The 17,187-nt window shown below is 38.4% G+C and overlaps 1 protein-coding gene across 27 annotated transcripts in view; it reads left to right on the forward strand.

Moving 5' to 3' along the window:
- smash (smallish) overlaps window positions 1-17,187 on the forward strand; it is a 435,656-nt gene that overhangs the window by 409,703 nt on the left and 8,766 nt on the right. For 26 of the 27 annotated variants that reach the window (XM_071691393.1, XM_071691391.1, XM_071691407.1 and 23 more), the window contains 5 exons: window positions 3,546-3,645; window positions 4,894-5,000; window positions 10,378-10,557; window positions 12,935-13,357; window positions 15,989-16,581. In XM_071691393.1, coding sequence (XP_071547494.1) covers window positions 3,546-3,645; window positions 4,894-5,000; window positions 10,378-10,557; window positions 12,935-13,357; window positions 15,989-16,581 — 1,403 coding nt within the window. The remainder of the gene's footprint in view (window positions 1-3,545; window positions 3,646-4,893; window positions 5,001-10,377; window positions 10,558-12,934; window positions 13,358-15,988; window positions 16,582-17,187) is intronic. The other variant, XM_071691418.1, reaches the window with a different exon arrangement.

A 17,187-nucleotide genomic window follows, 5' to 3' on the forward strand; every position in this document is an offset into this window, starting at 1 on the left:
TGTTAATGTGCTGAGAGGTGCAACTGGAGGGATGTCTGATCATTATCTTGTGGAGGCTAAGGTGAAGATTTGTATGGGTTTTCAGAAAAGAAGAGTGAATGTTGGGGTGAAGAGGGTGGTGAGAGTAAGTGATCTTGGGAAGGAGACTTGTGTGAGGAAGTACCAGGAGAGACTGAGTACAGAATGGAAAAAGGTGAGAACAATGGAAGTAAGGGGAGTGGGGGTGGAATGGGATGTATTTAGGGAATCAGTGATGGATTGCGCAAAAGATGCTTGTGGCATGAGAAGAGTGGGAGGTGGGTTGATTAGAAAGGGTAGTGAGTGGTGGGATGAAGAAGTAAGATTATTAGTGAAAGAGAAGAGAGAGGCATTTGGACGATTTTTGCAGGGAAAAAATGCAGTTGAGTGGGAGATGTATAAAAGAAAGAGACAGGAGGTCAAGAGAAAGGTGCAAGAGGTGAAATGAGAGTTGGGGTGAGAGAGTATCATTAAACTTTAGGGAGAATAAAAAGATGTTCTGGAAGGAGGTAAATAAAGTGCGTAAGACAAGGGAGCAAATGAGAACTTCAGTGAAGGGCACAAATGGGGAGGTGATAACAAGTAGTGGTGATGTGAGAAGGAGATGGAGTGAGTATTTTGAAGGTTTGTTGAATGTGTTTGATGATAGAGTGGCAGATATAGGGTGTTTTGGTCGAGGTGGTGTGCAAAGTGAGAGGGTTAGGGAAAATGATTTGGTAAACAGAGAAGAGGTAGTAAAAGCTTTGCGGAAGATGAAAGCCGGCAAGGCAGCAGGTTTGGATGGTATTGCAGTGGAATTTATTAAAAAAGGGGGGTGACTGTATTATTGACTGGTTGGTAAGGTTATTTAATGTATGTATGACTCATGGTGAGGTGCCTGAGGATTGGCGGAATGCGTGCATAGTGGCATTGTACAGAGGCAAAGGGGATACGAGTGAGTGCTCAAATTACAGAGGTATAAGTTTGTTGAGTATTCCTGGTAAATTATATGGGAGGGTATTGATTGAGAGGGTGAAGGCATGTACAGAGCATCAGATTGGGGAAGAGCAGTGTGGTTTCAGAAGTGGTAGAGGATGTGTGGATCAGGTGTTTGCTTTGAAGAATGTATGTGAGAAATACTTAGAAAAGCAAATGGATTTGTCTGTAGCATTTATGGATCTGGAGAAGGCATATGATAGAGTTGATAGAGATGCTCTGTGGAAGGTATTAAGAATATATGGTGTGGGAGGCAAGTTGTTAGAGGCAGTGAAAAGTTTTTATCGAGGATGTAAGGCATGTGTACGTGTAGGAAGAGAGGAAAGTGATTGGTTCTCAGTGAATGTAGGTTTGCGGCAGGGGTGTGTGATGTCTCCATGGTTGTTTAATTTGTTTATGGATGGGGTTGTTAGGGAGGTGAATGCAAGAGTTTTGGAAAGAGGGGCAAGTATGAAGTCTGTTGTGGATGAGAGAGCTTGGGAAGTGAGTCAGTTATTGTTCGCTGATGATACAGCACTGGTGGCTGATTCCTGTGAGAAACTGCAGAAGCTGTTGACTGAGTTTGGTAAAGTGTGTGAAAGAAGAAAGTTAAGAGTAAATGTGAATAAGAGCAAGGTTATTAGGTACAGTAGGGTTAAGGGTCAAGTCAGTTGGGAGGTAAGTTTGAATGGAGAAAAACTGGAGGAAGTGAAGTGTTTTAGATATCTGGGAGTAGATCTGGCAGCGGATGGAACCATGGAAGCGGAAGTGGATCATAGGGTGGGGAAGGGGGCGAAAATCCTGGGAGCCTTAAAGAATGTGTGGAAGTCGAGAACATTATCTCAGAAAGCAAAAATGGGTATGTTTGAAGGAATAGTGGTTCCAACAATGTTGTATGGTTGCGAGGCGTGGGCTATGGATAGAGTTGTGCGCAGGAGGATGGATGTGCTGGAAATGAGATGTTTGAGGACAATGTGTGGTGTGAGGTGGTTTGATCGAGTAAGTAACGTAAGGGTAAGAGAGATGTGTGGAAATAAAAAGAGCGTGGTTGAGAGAGCAGAAGAGGGTGTTTTGAAATGGTTTGGGCACTTGGAGAGAATGAGTGAGGAAAGATTGACCAAGAGGATATATGTGTCGGAGGTGGAGGGAACGAGGAGAAGGAGACCAAATTGGAGGTGGAAAGATGGAGTGAAAAAGATTTTGTGTCATCGAGGCCAGAACATGCAGGAGGGTGAAAGGAGGGCAAGGAATAGAGTGAATTGGATCGATGTGGTATACCGGGGTTGACGTGCTGTCAGTGGATTGAATCAAGGCATGTGAAGCGTCTGGGGTAAACCATGGAAAGCTGTGTAGGTATGTATATTTGCGTGTGTGGACGTATGTATATACATGTGTATGGGGGTAGGTTGGGCCATTTCTTTCATCTGTTTCCTACGGATGGGATTGTTAGGGAGGTGAATGCAAGAGCTTTGGAGAGAGGGTCAAGTATGCAGTCTGTTGTGGATGAGAGGGCTTGGGAAGTGAATCAGTTGTTGTTCACTGATGATACAGTGCTGGTGGCTGATTCGGGTGAGAAACTGCAGAAATTGATGACTAAGTTTGGTAAAGTGTGTGAAGGAAGAAAGCTGAGAGTAAATGTGAATAAGAGCAAGGTTATTAGGTTCAGTAGAGTTTAGGGACAAGTAAATTGGGAGGTAAGTTTGAATGGAGAAAAACTGGAGGAAGTTAAGTGTTTTAGATATCTGCGAGTTATATATCTGGTGATTGGGAATACTTAGTTTAAAAAGAGGGACATACACAAGTATATGTATGTGAGTAGGGGAATAGCTCAGCGGGCATTATTGGATTTCATATTGATTGTATGAAAATAGTGTATTTTTGGAAGTCATGTAATTGATCATTAACATATTTTTGGAATTCCTATTATTTATTTCTTGTAAGACTTTTTTCACATCTTCACTTAACTTCTTGCTAGTGTATTTAGCTTATCATCACATGCATGGAAGAAAAAGTTGTTGTATGGTAAAGTATTTTTACAGTAGATCACTTTAGGTACTATTTAGGAATGTAGAGAAATGTAGAGAATTTGTTGTAGTTTTATCTGGTTTAAATATTACATACTTATGTAATATGTGTAATTTGTCTTCTGCAGCTCTTCTTTCACATGACTAACAGTAATTGAAGTATTATTTACATATTTCTGACATTATGCAGGAAACTGTATTGTTGAACTTTTTAAAAAAATCAATATAGGTTGGATTTGTGTATGTTAACACTGATGAGGAGTGTAATCATTCACATTTAGAGTAGAAATAAGGTAAAATCATCTAAGGAATCATAATTTGATTAGATAAATGTAACTGTTGAGTTAAATGAAATTGTTCTTTTCTGGGATTCATTACCCAGTAAGTCATTTGTATTATCTACATGATATGTGACATGAAAATCTTCATAATGATTGCCACCAGTTATGACAACTTGAGATAATTCAAGTTCAATATCTTTTTAAGTATTATTGATAATTTCTTGTGCACTTAGAGGTTCCCCACTAATTTACTGGATGATGTATTTAGGATACCTTCACCCGGGAAAACTCTACTCGTCGCCTCAAAAAGGAACTCTGGAGGCGCAGATCAGACTTCTTGGGTACATCTTCACAGTATATTGAAGAAGGTGGGTAGTAGATTATTGAAATTAGTAGATGACCAAGTTTTGTGGATTTACCCTGTAATTTGAAAGTTGTGTAAATACTGTTGTGATTTTACCTTATATATCACTGAAATTATTATAATTAGTCTAATGTTTTGACATTATATATCTGCATTTACCCCTTTTTTTCATTTGGTTTGTTATGCATGTCCATAACCAGTTTATTGCCCTAGAGATGTAATTTCATTGTATCTTCTAAATTCATTGATCCTTTAATATTTGAAGAATGTTGTTGTTTTGTCATTATCGTACATATTGTTGTCAGCTTCACTCAGTGCCCTAGGCACTTTAGTTTCAGTGTCCCCAGGTTCCTCTCCCGCTGTATTAGTCAACTTGCTCTGAGTCTGTTGCACTGCCCCCAAAACTGTACATCCCTCCCTACCGTTTTTAACTATATCTGTACTCAGTGTTATGGGCATTTCCTTGTTTGCATTGCACAGCCTCTAGGACATACAGAGTAGTTCCTTCTGCCCTCTCCTGTTCTTTTATCATTCCACTTTTATTCCCCTGGTAACATACTTTATCAAACCCCTCAACTGATACCATTTTCTGTGCACTTGATCATTGATCGTGATTTTCAGTTCCCTGAGTTCCTCCTTTATTTCATGATGCCTGTTATGACCTTTTTATTGATTTTTGAGTTTTTTCTGTTTCATCTCCAATTGCATAGCATTAATCTCCTATCTTGGTATTTCTTTATTTCATCAAATAACTCCAAACTTTGATTTTCTGGTGTTACATGTTATATCCCCTCCTCTTTCATCCTCTTTATAGATCTTGTCACAATTGCTTGGTCTTAATGTTTTCCTTTATTCAAATCCATTTCTTGCTAATATGAAATTCAAAAGAAAGGTGAGATGAACAACTATAGTGTGTGATAAGCTGGTGTAAAGTGACTGGTTCTCAGAGAAGGTAGCAAAGATTACATAAAATTGACTATAGAAATTGGAGAAGATAACTCTCCAAAGTTAGCGTTGGAGAGGAATTATTTAAATGTTTTAAACATTACATATGTAGAATAGAAAGTAAAATGACTGAATGGACAACAGACCTAAATCCACATGGGACCAGCAGTAAATCCAGAACATCAAACCATTTTAGATAAGAATACAGTTGGAAATGGCAAAGAATCTTGGAGAACTGCAGAAATATAACAGTACAGGAAAGAGAACAGAATTGTTTGAAAAGAATTGTTTCCTTTATTCACAACAGAAGCAACAGTCAAGCCTCCCCCAGACCTCAGTGCCTTATTGAGACAGGAGCGAGAGGTAGAACGTAGCTTATTGGAGTCCCAGGTACCTAGGATTCCTACTCAGGAGGTAAGAACTCTTAGTATGTTCCAGCGGTTGCCAATTTATGTACCCTTGTGTGAACTTTTTATATAGGGAGCTCCACCAAGTTCAGTTTTAGTACTGTGTGTTTTTGATAGTTTCTTTAGTAAGGTAGTTTCGGGAACAAACAAAGAATATCTCCATTTGTTCACATCCAGTCTCTAGCCATTATGTGTGATTTACTAAAACCATAGAGTACCATCTACAGCCAAATCCCACAGACTACTCCATAGTTTACCTTGACCATATGATATGTCCTGATTCAGCTCTTTGTCAGCATATCTCCACCCCTTTCTTCCATGTATCATGTCTCTTCCATTGTTTCCATCAATTACATGCCTTTCATCCTCTTGAATGTCCAGGCCCTGATACTTATAAAGCCTCCTTTATTACCCCAACCCAGAACTCCGCCTCTGAAATTGGTGCAGAAAATATCAGTGCTTGGAATGGTTGCCCAGACAGGGTGAAGGCATGTACAGAGCATCAGATTGGGGAAGAGCAGTGTGGTTTCAGAAGTGGTAGAGGATGTGTGGATCAGGTGTTTGCTTTGAAGAATGTATGTGAGAAATACTTAGAAAAGCAAATGTATTTGTCTGTAGCATTTATGGATCTGGAGAAGGCATATGATAGAGTTGATAGAGATGCTCTGTGGAAGGTATTAAGAATATATGGTGTGGGAGGCAAGTTGTTAGAAGCAGTGAAAAGTTTTTATCGAGGATGTAAGGCATGTGTACGTGTAGGAAGAGAGGAAAGTGATTGGTTCTCAGTGAATGTAGGTTTGCGGCAGGGGTGTGTGATGTCTCCATGGTTGTTTAATTTGTTTATGGATGGGGTTGTTAGGGAGGTGAATGCAAGAGTTTTGGAAAGAGGGGCAAGTATGAAGTCTGTTGGGGATGAGAGAGCTTGGGAAGTGAGTCAGTTGTTGTTCGCTGATGATACAGCACTGGTGGCTGATTCATGTGAGAAACTGCAGAAGCTGGTGACTGAGTTTGGTAAAGTGTGTGAAAGAAGAAAGTTAAGAGTAAATGTGAATAAAAGCAAGGTTATTAGGTACAGTAGGGTTGAGGGTCAAGTCAATTGGGAGGTGAGTTTGAATGGAGAAAAATTGGAGGAAGTGAAGTGTTTTAGATATCTGGGAGTGGATCTGGCAGCAGATGGAACCATGGAAGCGGAAGTGGATCATAGGGTGGGGGAGGGGGCGAAAATTCTGGGAGCCTTGAAGAATGTGTGGAAGTCGAGAACATTGTCTCAGAAAGCAAAAATGGGTATGTTTGAGGGAATAGTGGTTCCAACAATGTTGTATGGTTGCGAGGCGTGGACTATGGATAGAGTTGTGCGCAGGAGGATGGATGTGCTGGAAATGAGATGTTTGAGGACAATGTGTGGTGTGAGGTGGTTTGATCGAGTGAGTAACGTAAGGGTAAGAGAGATGTGTGGAAATAAAAAGAGCGTGGTTGAGAGAGCAGAAGAGGGTGTTTTGAAGTGGTTTGGGCACATGGAGAGGATGAGTGAGGAAAGATTGACCAAGAGGATATATGTGTCGGAGGTGGAGGGAGCGAGGAGAAGAGAGAGACCAAATTGGAGGTGGAAAGATGGAGTGGAAAAGATTTTGTGTGATCGGGGCCTGAACATGCAGGAGGGTGAAAGGAGGGCAAGGAATAGAGTGAATTGGAGCGATGTGGTATACCGGGGTTGACGTGCTGTCAGTGGATTTAATCAAGGCATGTGAAGTGTCTGGGGTAAACCATGGAAAGCTGTGTAGGTATGTATATTTGTGTGTGTGGACGTATGTATATACATGTGTATGGGGGGGGGTTGGGCCATTTCTTTCGTCTGTTTCCTTTCGCTACCTCGCAAACGCGGGAGACAGCGACAAAGTATAAAAAAAAAAAATATATATATATATGTATATATATATATATATATATATATGTATATATATATATATATATATATATATATATATATATATATATATATATATATATATACCGGGGTTGACGTGCTGTCAGTGGATTGAATCAAGGCATGTGAAGCGTCTGGGGTAAACCATGGAAAGCTGTGTAGGTATGTGTATTTGCGTGTGTGGATGTGTGTATATGCATGTGTATGGGGGGGGGGGGTTGGGCCATTTCTTTCGTCTGTTTCCTTGCGCTACCTCGCAAACGCGGGAGACAGCGACAAAGTATAAAAGAAAAAAAAAAAAAAAGAAAAAAATATATATATATATATATATATATATATATATATATATATATATATATATATATATATATATATATATATATATATTATCCCTGGGGATAGAGGATTAAGAATACTTCCCATGTATTCCCTGCGTGTCGTAGAAGGCGACTAAAAGGGGAGGGATCGGGAGGCTGGAAATCCTCCCCTCTCGTTTTTTTTTTTTTTTTTTAATTTTCCAAAAGAAGGAACGGGGGGGGGGGGGGGGGGGGGGGGGGGGGGGGGGGGGGGGGCAGGTGAGGATATTCCACAAAGGCCCAGTCCTCTGTTCTTAATGCTACCTTGCTAACGCGGGAAATGGCGAATAGTTTAAAAGAAAGAAAAAGATATATATATATATATATATATATATATATATATATATATATATATATATATATATATATATATATATATATTTTTTTTTTTTATTATACTTTGTCGCTGTCTCCCGCGTTTGCGAGGTAGCGCAAGGAAACAGACGAAAGAAATGGCCCAACCCCCCCCCATACACATGTATATACATACGTCCACACACGCAAATATACATACCTACACAGCTTTCCATGGTTTACCCCAGACGCTTCACATGCCTTGATTCAATCCACTGACAGCACGTCAACCCCGGTATACCACATCGTTCCAATTCACTCTATTCCTTGCCCTCCTTTCACCCTCCTTCATGTTCAGGCCCCGATCACACAAAATCTTTTTCACTCCATCTTTCCACCTCCAATTTGGTCTCCCTCTTCTCGTTCCCTCCACCTCTGACACATATATCCTCTTGGTCAATCTTTCCTCACTCATTCTCTCCATGTGCCCAAACCACTTCAAAACACCCTCTTCTGCTCTCTCAACCACGCTCTTTTTATTTCCACACATCTCTCTTACCCTTACGTTACTCACTCGATCAAACCACCTCACACCACACATTGTCCTCAAACATCTCATTTCCAGCACATCCATCCTTCTGTGCACAACTCTATCCATAGCCCACGCCTCGCAACCATACAACATTGTTGGAACCACTATTCCTTCAAACATACCCATTTTTGCTTTCCGAGATAATGTTCTCGACTTCCACACATTCTTCAAGGCCCCCAGAATTTTCACCCCTTCCCCCACCCTATGATCCACTTCCGCTTCCATGGTTCCATCCGCTGCCAGATCCACTCCCAGATATATTATAGATATATTATCCCTGAGGATTGGGGAGAAAGAATACTTCCCACATATTCCCTGCGTGTCGTAGAAGGCGACTAAAAGGGGAGGGAGCCGGGGGCTGGAAATCCTCCCCTCTCATTTTTTTTTAATTTTCCAAAAGAAGGAACAGAGAACGAGGCCAGGTGAGGATATTCCCTCAGAGGTCCAGTCCTCTGTTCTTAACGCTACCTTGTTAACGCGGGAAATGGCGAATAGTTTGAAAGAAAGAAAAGAATATATATATATATATATATATATATATATATATATATATATATATATATATATATATATATATATATATATATTTATTTATTTATTTATATATGTGGCTGAAACAATTGAAGGGTCAAACCTGCACTTAAACCATCCTGTCTTGTTTTCCACCTTGCTGCACCTCTTTATCTTATGTTTTCACATTCATTTTTAACTGATACATCAACCATACCACATACCCACAGCATACTGCAGACTCACTCATTGCATTAAGACCTTTACATTTACCTACCACCCCACCCTGTCCATAAACAGGTTAAATATGTATGGTGACATCTGAAATTTAGATTTATTTATGCATTTATGACAAGTGGACTTGTGTAAATGAGTGCAGTGTATTGCATTTTGGTGTTAAGAGTATTAAAGAAGACCATAAGATATTTGATAAGCTATTTTCAAAAGCAGAAACAAAATGACCTTGAAGTGATAACATTATACATCTGGAGAATGCAAAATAATGTTTAATCAATTTGAGGTTTCATAGCTAGGAATATGAACTTTAGAATGAAAGCACAATACTCACTTCAAGTTTTCGCACCACAACCATCCTGTGTCTCTGCACTACTAAGCATAAGAACCTTTCTTCATATTTACTACCAGCTTTTTCATGTCACACACCGTCTAACCGAGACTCCAGTTTCTCACTTGAAACTGCCGCAAGTGCTGTGTCGACAGCAAACAAAAACTGACTCACTTCCCAGGCCCATTTACCCACTGTAGACTGCATACCTGCCCCTCATCCCCTATAGACTGCATACCTGCTCCTCTCTCTGAGATTTGCCTCTACTTCCGACACCAACCCTATCCATAAACAAATTAAACAGCCATGATCAAATCACACCCCTGCCACAAACCTACCTTCACCTGGAACCACTCATCTTCCTTTCTGCATACACTTACACACACACACCTTGCTATCTTAATAAAGATGCCTTACTACTATTAATAGCTTTCATTCTTTACCATATATGGCATTTTTAAAATTTTATCATGGAAAAAGAAATGGTAAGAATGTGAATACAAGAAATGTACATGAAATAAAGAATGGAGTGGTTGGGAAAAAATGAAGGATGGATGGAGTTTGGACTTACATGGGGTCCCTAGATTATGAACCAGTTAGGTTCCTGTACCCTCTTCATAAGTCGAACAGTTCATAAGTTGGAAAAAGATTAGATGATAAACCAATACCTGATTGTAATTTGGATTAGATATTATACAACAAAGTAAATATAGTTGATAGAACATCATATTAAGCAAAACTTAATAGAAACAGATGCAGTGTGGAAGTTCATAAGTATAGGAAATTGATTGTGCATTGGATTAGGATTTTTTTTTTCTTGATCATGTTCTTATGTACGGTTGTTTGTAGGTTAGACATTCATAGGAGACCTCCTGTAGTGTGGACTTGAGAAAAGGGTGGATGTTGTAAAGATGACAGAATTAAGTGGAAAGGAAGACATTGTAGTGAAAGGATACAGATGTGTGGAGGAAATTGTGCACAGGCCGCTTGGCTGGATAAGTATAACTGTTGTATCTGATATACAGTGATATTGATTTTGTTTTTGGTCTTGAAATCTTGACAGGAACATTTTGAAAGATTAAAGAAGATAAAATGAGAGCAAGAATGCATAGAATAGAAAGTATCAAAACCCCTTTTTCACAGATACTAAGTGAAGCAGAAATTGCTCGTCGTGAGCGTGAGATAATTGAAAATCTGGAGCGATCAGAGCAACTACAACAACAGCAGCAGCAGACCCAGTACATGTGGGAAGACCATGTCCAGGAGGACAAAGGGGTAAATCAAGACAAGAATGAAACAGATGAACTCTTGCAGTATCAGGAGGTATGCTTAGTAATGTTAGTGAGTAGTTTTTATATTTCATATTTCATATAGGATTGTTGCACGTAAAATTTGGCAAAAATATTTATGGATAGGGCTCTTGATAATTCATTTGTACCCTCATGTAGAATTTGTTGATTGAGAATATTGTAGCAAGTGAGAAATTTTTACTGTGGTTTATAGGTTGTAATTATGCACTTTTACTGTATAATGATTGATTTAAGGCTAAAATTATGATAATGTGCTGATGAAGTAAAGAGTGATCATAAATGCTGTAACTAAAGACTAATTTTAGCAAGCTGAGTAATGCTATGAAATTTTTTAAGAAAACGGAGTGAAAGTATAGGGAATATCATCTCGTAAGATCAGATGGGATGTGAACATTACCAGTATGGAGTATAATGCAGAAGGCTGGATCGTATCATTATTCTATTGTTTACGTGTAAACTTGAATTTTGCATTTTTTGTCCCCATTTCAAATGTCAACAAGACTATCATAGGAAAAGTTAAGATAATGGTCTCTCCAGGCCATGGTATACTAATGATCTTAAATCTTTTTGCTGTGACATAACAGATTATCTTAAAAGGTAGTTCTTTTTATTAACTGAAAATATAGTGTTGTTGTCCATATACAGTGAGAGATATTGATAGAGTTGTATGATATCCTAAATAAGAGTTGTTTACTGTAAAGAGTAGTCTTAGTGTCATATTTCTCTGAATGATGGCATTAGTTAAATTAGTAATTACAGATAATTTGATGGATATGATGTATTTTTTCTACTGTTATGCATCACTAAACTGAAAGTTCACTGACCTTATTTCTTTTTATTTTACAGTGCTTGAATGTAGACAGGAATTCATGCTTTCAGGAGTTACCTTACTCAATACCCCCTCCTCCTCCTTCACCTGTCTCTAACATTACTCAACCTTTTGCATATATGGGAACTAATATGCCTAATCCTAGTGATTTTTTCCCTTTGTCCCCACTTTCTAGAGGTGATGAGGTATTGAATGGTATCATTCATCACGGTGGGGGTGGTATTTGTTCGTCCCGTCCACCCTTACCCTCAGCTCTTCAGAGTGTAGTGTTCCATGCCTTACCCCAATACCTGAATGTGAGGAAGTGAACCCTCTTAATCCTTTGTCTTCCTTGGCAGAAATCATCCCAACTTCTCGGGTTGTAAATTCTCATCCTTCATCTCACAAAGTTTTGGCTACTAGTGCATCAGAACCATTTCCTACAGCATCCCCTGAGTTTGTGGATACTGTTAACTTGCAGTCAGATACATCCCCTCAACTTGTACAAATTCCTATAGTTGAAGTAGCTGCATGTCCATCAACCTCTGCATCCCCCATTTATTATAATGCCTCATGTATAACCAAAGAATACACACATATCAATGCAGATTCAGAGAAAGCTGCACTTAAATCTCACTCTGAAGTCAAAGATCTTTCTAACTTTTCAGAAACATCATCTCTGGCATCTGCAAATCAATCTCAGTTCCCTGTAATGCCCTGTGATAGTAGTCATTCACAAATAAAGCACCACTCCAAAATCCAGTCTGTTTCAAGCAGCATATCTCAGAATTATGACATGATATGTGCACAGCAGTTTTCCAAAGATACATCGTCTTGTGACAATCTGTCATCTGTTAAGGGTGTGGTATCTAAACATCAGTTGACTGCACAAACCTCTCAATCAAATGATGGTGTTGTTGCATCACATCAATCTTTTAGCAGTGTACCTGTATCTGATTCTAAATCTCAGTCAGATGTGTCAGTATTGAACCCACAGATAGATGCAGGGGTGTGTAATTCCGTACTTCCTCCTAATGTTGTGATGTCTTTGATGGGATCTCCCTCAGTTGTGTCTACACATGATTATATGAGTGCTAATCAAGTTCCTTTACAATATTCAGTTCCATTTGATAAGGCATTGCTATCAACAGCATCTCCTGTTAAGGCTGTTGCATCTGATTCTTCTGCTGAGAGTCCTATGCTTACTTCAAATTCACTATGTAATTTAAGGAATGATCTTTCCTTGGAAAGGTCAGTTAAGGATTCACCCAACAAGCATAAAGGTTCCTCTTCTAACACAGGTACTAGTGCAAATATATTGTTGAAGAAACTAAAGTGCAAGCCTAAACAAGTTACTTTTGATATTCAAGATTCTGCAAAGAAGACTAATAGAGGAAAAAATGTTAGATTTCTTGTTGATGAAACTCGTAGTAACAATGTTTCGGAGCTTATATCTGATTTATCTGACTCGCATGCTGGTATGGTGAATCCTCAAAATACATGTAAGCTAGAAGATTCTGCTCTTAATCACAACTTTCACTCTTCACATTCATGTATCACCACTTCCATATTTCCTTCCCAGGCAAAGAACCTACAAACCTCCTCTGAATCGGATACAGAACCCGAAGTTGCTATGATGGTTCCTGTGACCTCGACTAACATCCCTGAGAGCTCTCACTCTGTCTCTAAGACTACAGAACCAGAGCATATTCATATGAGTAATGATGCTGTTGACTCCTCTTGTTCTGTTCTGAAATCCAATATTAACACTGAAAAAAGACAAGCTGAGATTCTTGAAAATCATGCAGTCATGGCCAAGACCATTTGGGAGGTGCCATCTCACCAACCACAAAGGACTGAAACCCAGACATCAGTTGAGACAGAGTGTCAGTTCCCTTCTGAATCTAGAGAGCAGTATCCTGACCACTTGGTGACCCAAAGGGGTAATTTGGACTACATTAGTGACTCTGTAGCCTCATCCACTTCACAGCCTGAAGAGTATAAGGTGAAAATAACATCATATTAATACTGGCACAAGAGAAAACATTAGAAAATTTTGTTTTATGCATATTAGATTATGTACGATAAAAAAAAAAGTTCAGTTGCATGTAGGTAAATCAGTAGATACGTAGATCAAGCAACTTGTTTAGCTGAATATTCAGTAAATGAATGTCTTTGTTCAATGCCTCATAACTTTTGTCATATTATAAGTAGTGGATATTCAAATGTTTGCTAAAAACAGGCAAATGTAAAACATCACATTACACTGTTCAGTAAAAATATTTATTTGCATAGCACCAAGGCCAATGTGAGTTTGTTGAGAGACAAAAACATCATGGATTGATTGAGACCTTTTTTGATTAACATTGAATATACATTTGTCACTGAGTACCTTTTTACTTTGGGCAAAATGATGGCACCACTCATTTTAATTGCTTGATATTCTCAGGCAGCAATTTCAAGTAGGATATGATAATTCACCATGTTTAGAGTGATATAAGTACAGACTGTTACCTTCACAATATATATGAATTGATTAATATGATAATACTGTGCTCAGTAAATTCTCAGATGGGAGGAAAAAAGCACAGACAAGTAAATCTTGTGATCAGGAATAATTTAGAGAGCATTTGTAAATCACAAGAGTGGTTCAGTGCATAAAAGTACATTAAACATTAAGAGATCAATACATATATCTAAGAAAATCTTAGTTGCCAGTTTTGAGATAGCGGACTAATTTGCTTTAATTCCTTGTAGGTGAACTGTATTGGATCATTTAAATCGTCACTAGGTCATTTAATAGCCAAGCAGTTTTATCTGTGGCCTAACAAACCCTTCTCATGTCTGTATATTAAGAAATTGAGCTGAGAATAAAATATGACAAGTAAACTTATATTTTACAAAGAAATAATACTTCTTTGGAAAGATTGTTAAATTTTTACCCTGTGTACATAACACTCTATGTACCAAAAGATGAAAGTGATTTTTTTTGCCAATTGTCCAGAAAGAAATTCAAAAAACTGAAAACCATTAAGAAATATAGAATTGTCAAGCAAATTGTTCTGCTGGAAGCTGTTATTGTTTTTGTTCAATTTATTGATTAATGGCTACATTATGGATTAGCAAGACACTGAGAAAAACTAACCATTTACGGAATTAAAAGTAGAATGATAAATGAGGCTTTATGGGGGTTACTTGAACCTTTACCTTTTAAGGATGACATGGAAATGCTTTGACTTACTTTACTGTTACCCCTATTACTCCTAACATATAGGCTAATTATGACTTTCTGTCATGTAATACTAATGTCCTTCACTTTGTACATTGCAATACAGATTTTTCATTTTGTGCTTCCTAAGCATGAAATATAATTCAGTTTGAGTTACAATGAAAATTAACCAAATATAAAACTAGAAAAATGAGACAGTTGAGAAAATATGCATAATTTAGTAAAACAATATTATTATTATTGTAAAAATATGAAAAAAGTAACAATGAGCAATGAAGTTCAAGAGATTTAAGGGCAAAAGACCTACTTCAGAAAAAACAAGGCTCAAAGTTGGTGTTCTGTGTTGATATTTCATATGGCGTAGATCTCAAAATCTACATAATGCAATATATAGTGAATGAGTAAAGCCTCCCACAGCTCTTGAATCCCATATTGTTTCTACCATTTGAAATATCTCAAAAAAAATCCATAAAAATGTGTAGGCTAGGGTAGCAAGCATGGAATAATTGTAGAGAAAACATAGAAAAAGATTTAAACCAAGGGCTTCCAAATGTTCAGAGTATCTTATGCCTTAACAGACTTGAGGAGTATTAGAGAAAGAAAACATTTAAATAATGCTCCCAAATTTTCTCAACATAGTCAGTTTTTTCTCATCTAATGCCCAAAGGGCCTCGCAGTTTTATCATTTTTTTACTGTGTAGTACAGCACAACAAAATACTCAAATAAAGATACAAACATGACCTAAGAGGAAAGGTTATGGAAAGATAAGAAGACATTGATGTTTTATATCACATTTAGGTAATCATGAAGATTTTGCACCATTAATTTGTTTTTTCAGAATTTTTAAGAGAGAAAATAGACCACTCCGTTAAAGATATATCTTGAGAACTTTAGGAGATATGCACTTGGTATAGAGTTTCATAAATAATTAAATATAGCACGTACATACATCTTGTCCAGGTCAGTAAAAATCATTATGTAGTACTCTTTACTGATAACATGGTTGCCTGACAATCAACATGTGGCAGTGAGAGAGTGCAACTATTGTTTCCTCTTGTGCTAGCTTTATGGTACACTTGTAAGGGCAAATTTACAGTGTTAGTTATCTCAGGTTTTCTGATATACCTTATTCACATTTATATGTTTTTGGAAGGTACTTTTGAAATGTCATCAGAAACTTACTCAGTCTTTTGGTGATGGGTTGGAATTAAATTCTAAAATCCTTGATTTTACCATTCTTCCATTTTACTGAACTGTATTAATTTCCTTACTTGAAAAGTAATATGTTTTTGAATTCATTGTTTTGTAGATCCATTTATACCACTTAGTATATATTGCACTGTAATACTTCAGGGAAATTTACTCTAGATATATATTTGAAATATAACTCATGCTTCATTCTTTAGAAATTGGCTGAGCTTGAAGAGGAAATGATGCAGCATGATAAGGATATGCTTCGGCGTACTGGACAGCTTGTGGATGATCCTGCGGCTGTTTCAAATAGCCAACCAGCCCACATTCCTCCACCTACTCCATATGCCAGTCATGAAGAATCCTCAGCGTATGTACATCAACTTAATTCAAGTGCTGAGAACAGTGATTATGACTTACAACAGCAGCCATCTCCTCGTCTTCCCATTCAGGAGTTCTACACAGCTCCTACTTATGAGTCAGCATCTCCATCCAGTATGGTGGCAGCCGAGGGAATTGGCTGTTATAAACTCCAAGGACAAAGGAATGTGGCACTTCCATCTGGATCCCCCTCACAGTATAGCACCCTTGCATCCCCACATCCCTTTTCTCGATCAAACTCCCAGTCCACCATTGAGACTTCAAAACACCCTTCTCTTCAAGCAATGAGATCAACACCCTTGGCCTCTCCAAGAGAATCAATACCAGAGCCACTTCCAAGGAAGAAGAAAGTGCCACCACCAACTCCTAGTAAATCTCAGAAATCAACTGGTGATCTCAATACTGCTGAGCGCAGAGAGGCTATAAGGTAAATCTCAAGAATTGAGTGCTTAAAAGAATCTGTCTAATTTAGAAAAGCCTGATTATTGAATGGTAGAAATTTAAAGATTCTTTTGAAGTAGTTGGTACTTCCTTTAAATTGAGGTCAGTTAAGTTTTGTGACAGATCTACTTTGACACACACACATAAATATTACCAAACACCAACACATTCATTGCAATTTAAACCTCAAGGAACTCTCCTGCAATGGGTCCTGACGACATACGACAGGTAAAACACTTTGGCCCTGTTGTGCTCATAAACATCTTCAACCTTTCCTGGCCAAATAACAGATTTCTTAACATCTGGAAACTTGCCAACATAGTATAAGTCCTGAAGCCCTCCATACCAGACAACTCTATCTCCTACCACTCTGTATGTTACCTCCTACATAGCTCTCCATTCATGAGATCCCCACACTCAACATGGCCCTCCCTTCCCTGGACCTCCAACCCCTGCATGACCCTCTCACCCTGACCTCAATCCCTGGCAAGACCCTCTTTTCCCCTGCATGGCATTCCTGTCCCCAAACCCCCACCCCTTGCAAAACCCTCTTTTCTCCAGACATCCACCCATGGCATGGCATCCCTCTCCC

This window comes from Panulirus ornatus, chromosome 50, assembly GCF_036320965.1.
Source record: "Panulirus ornatus isolate Po-2019 chromosome 50, ASM3632096v1, whole genome shotgun sequence".
NCBI lineage: Eukaryota > Metazoa > Arthropoda > Malacostraca > Decapoda > Palinuridae > Panulirus > Panulirus ornatus.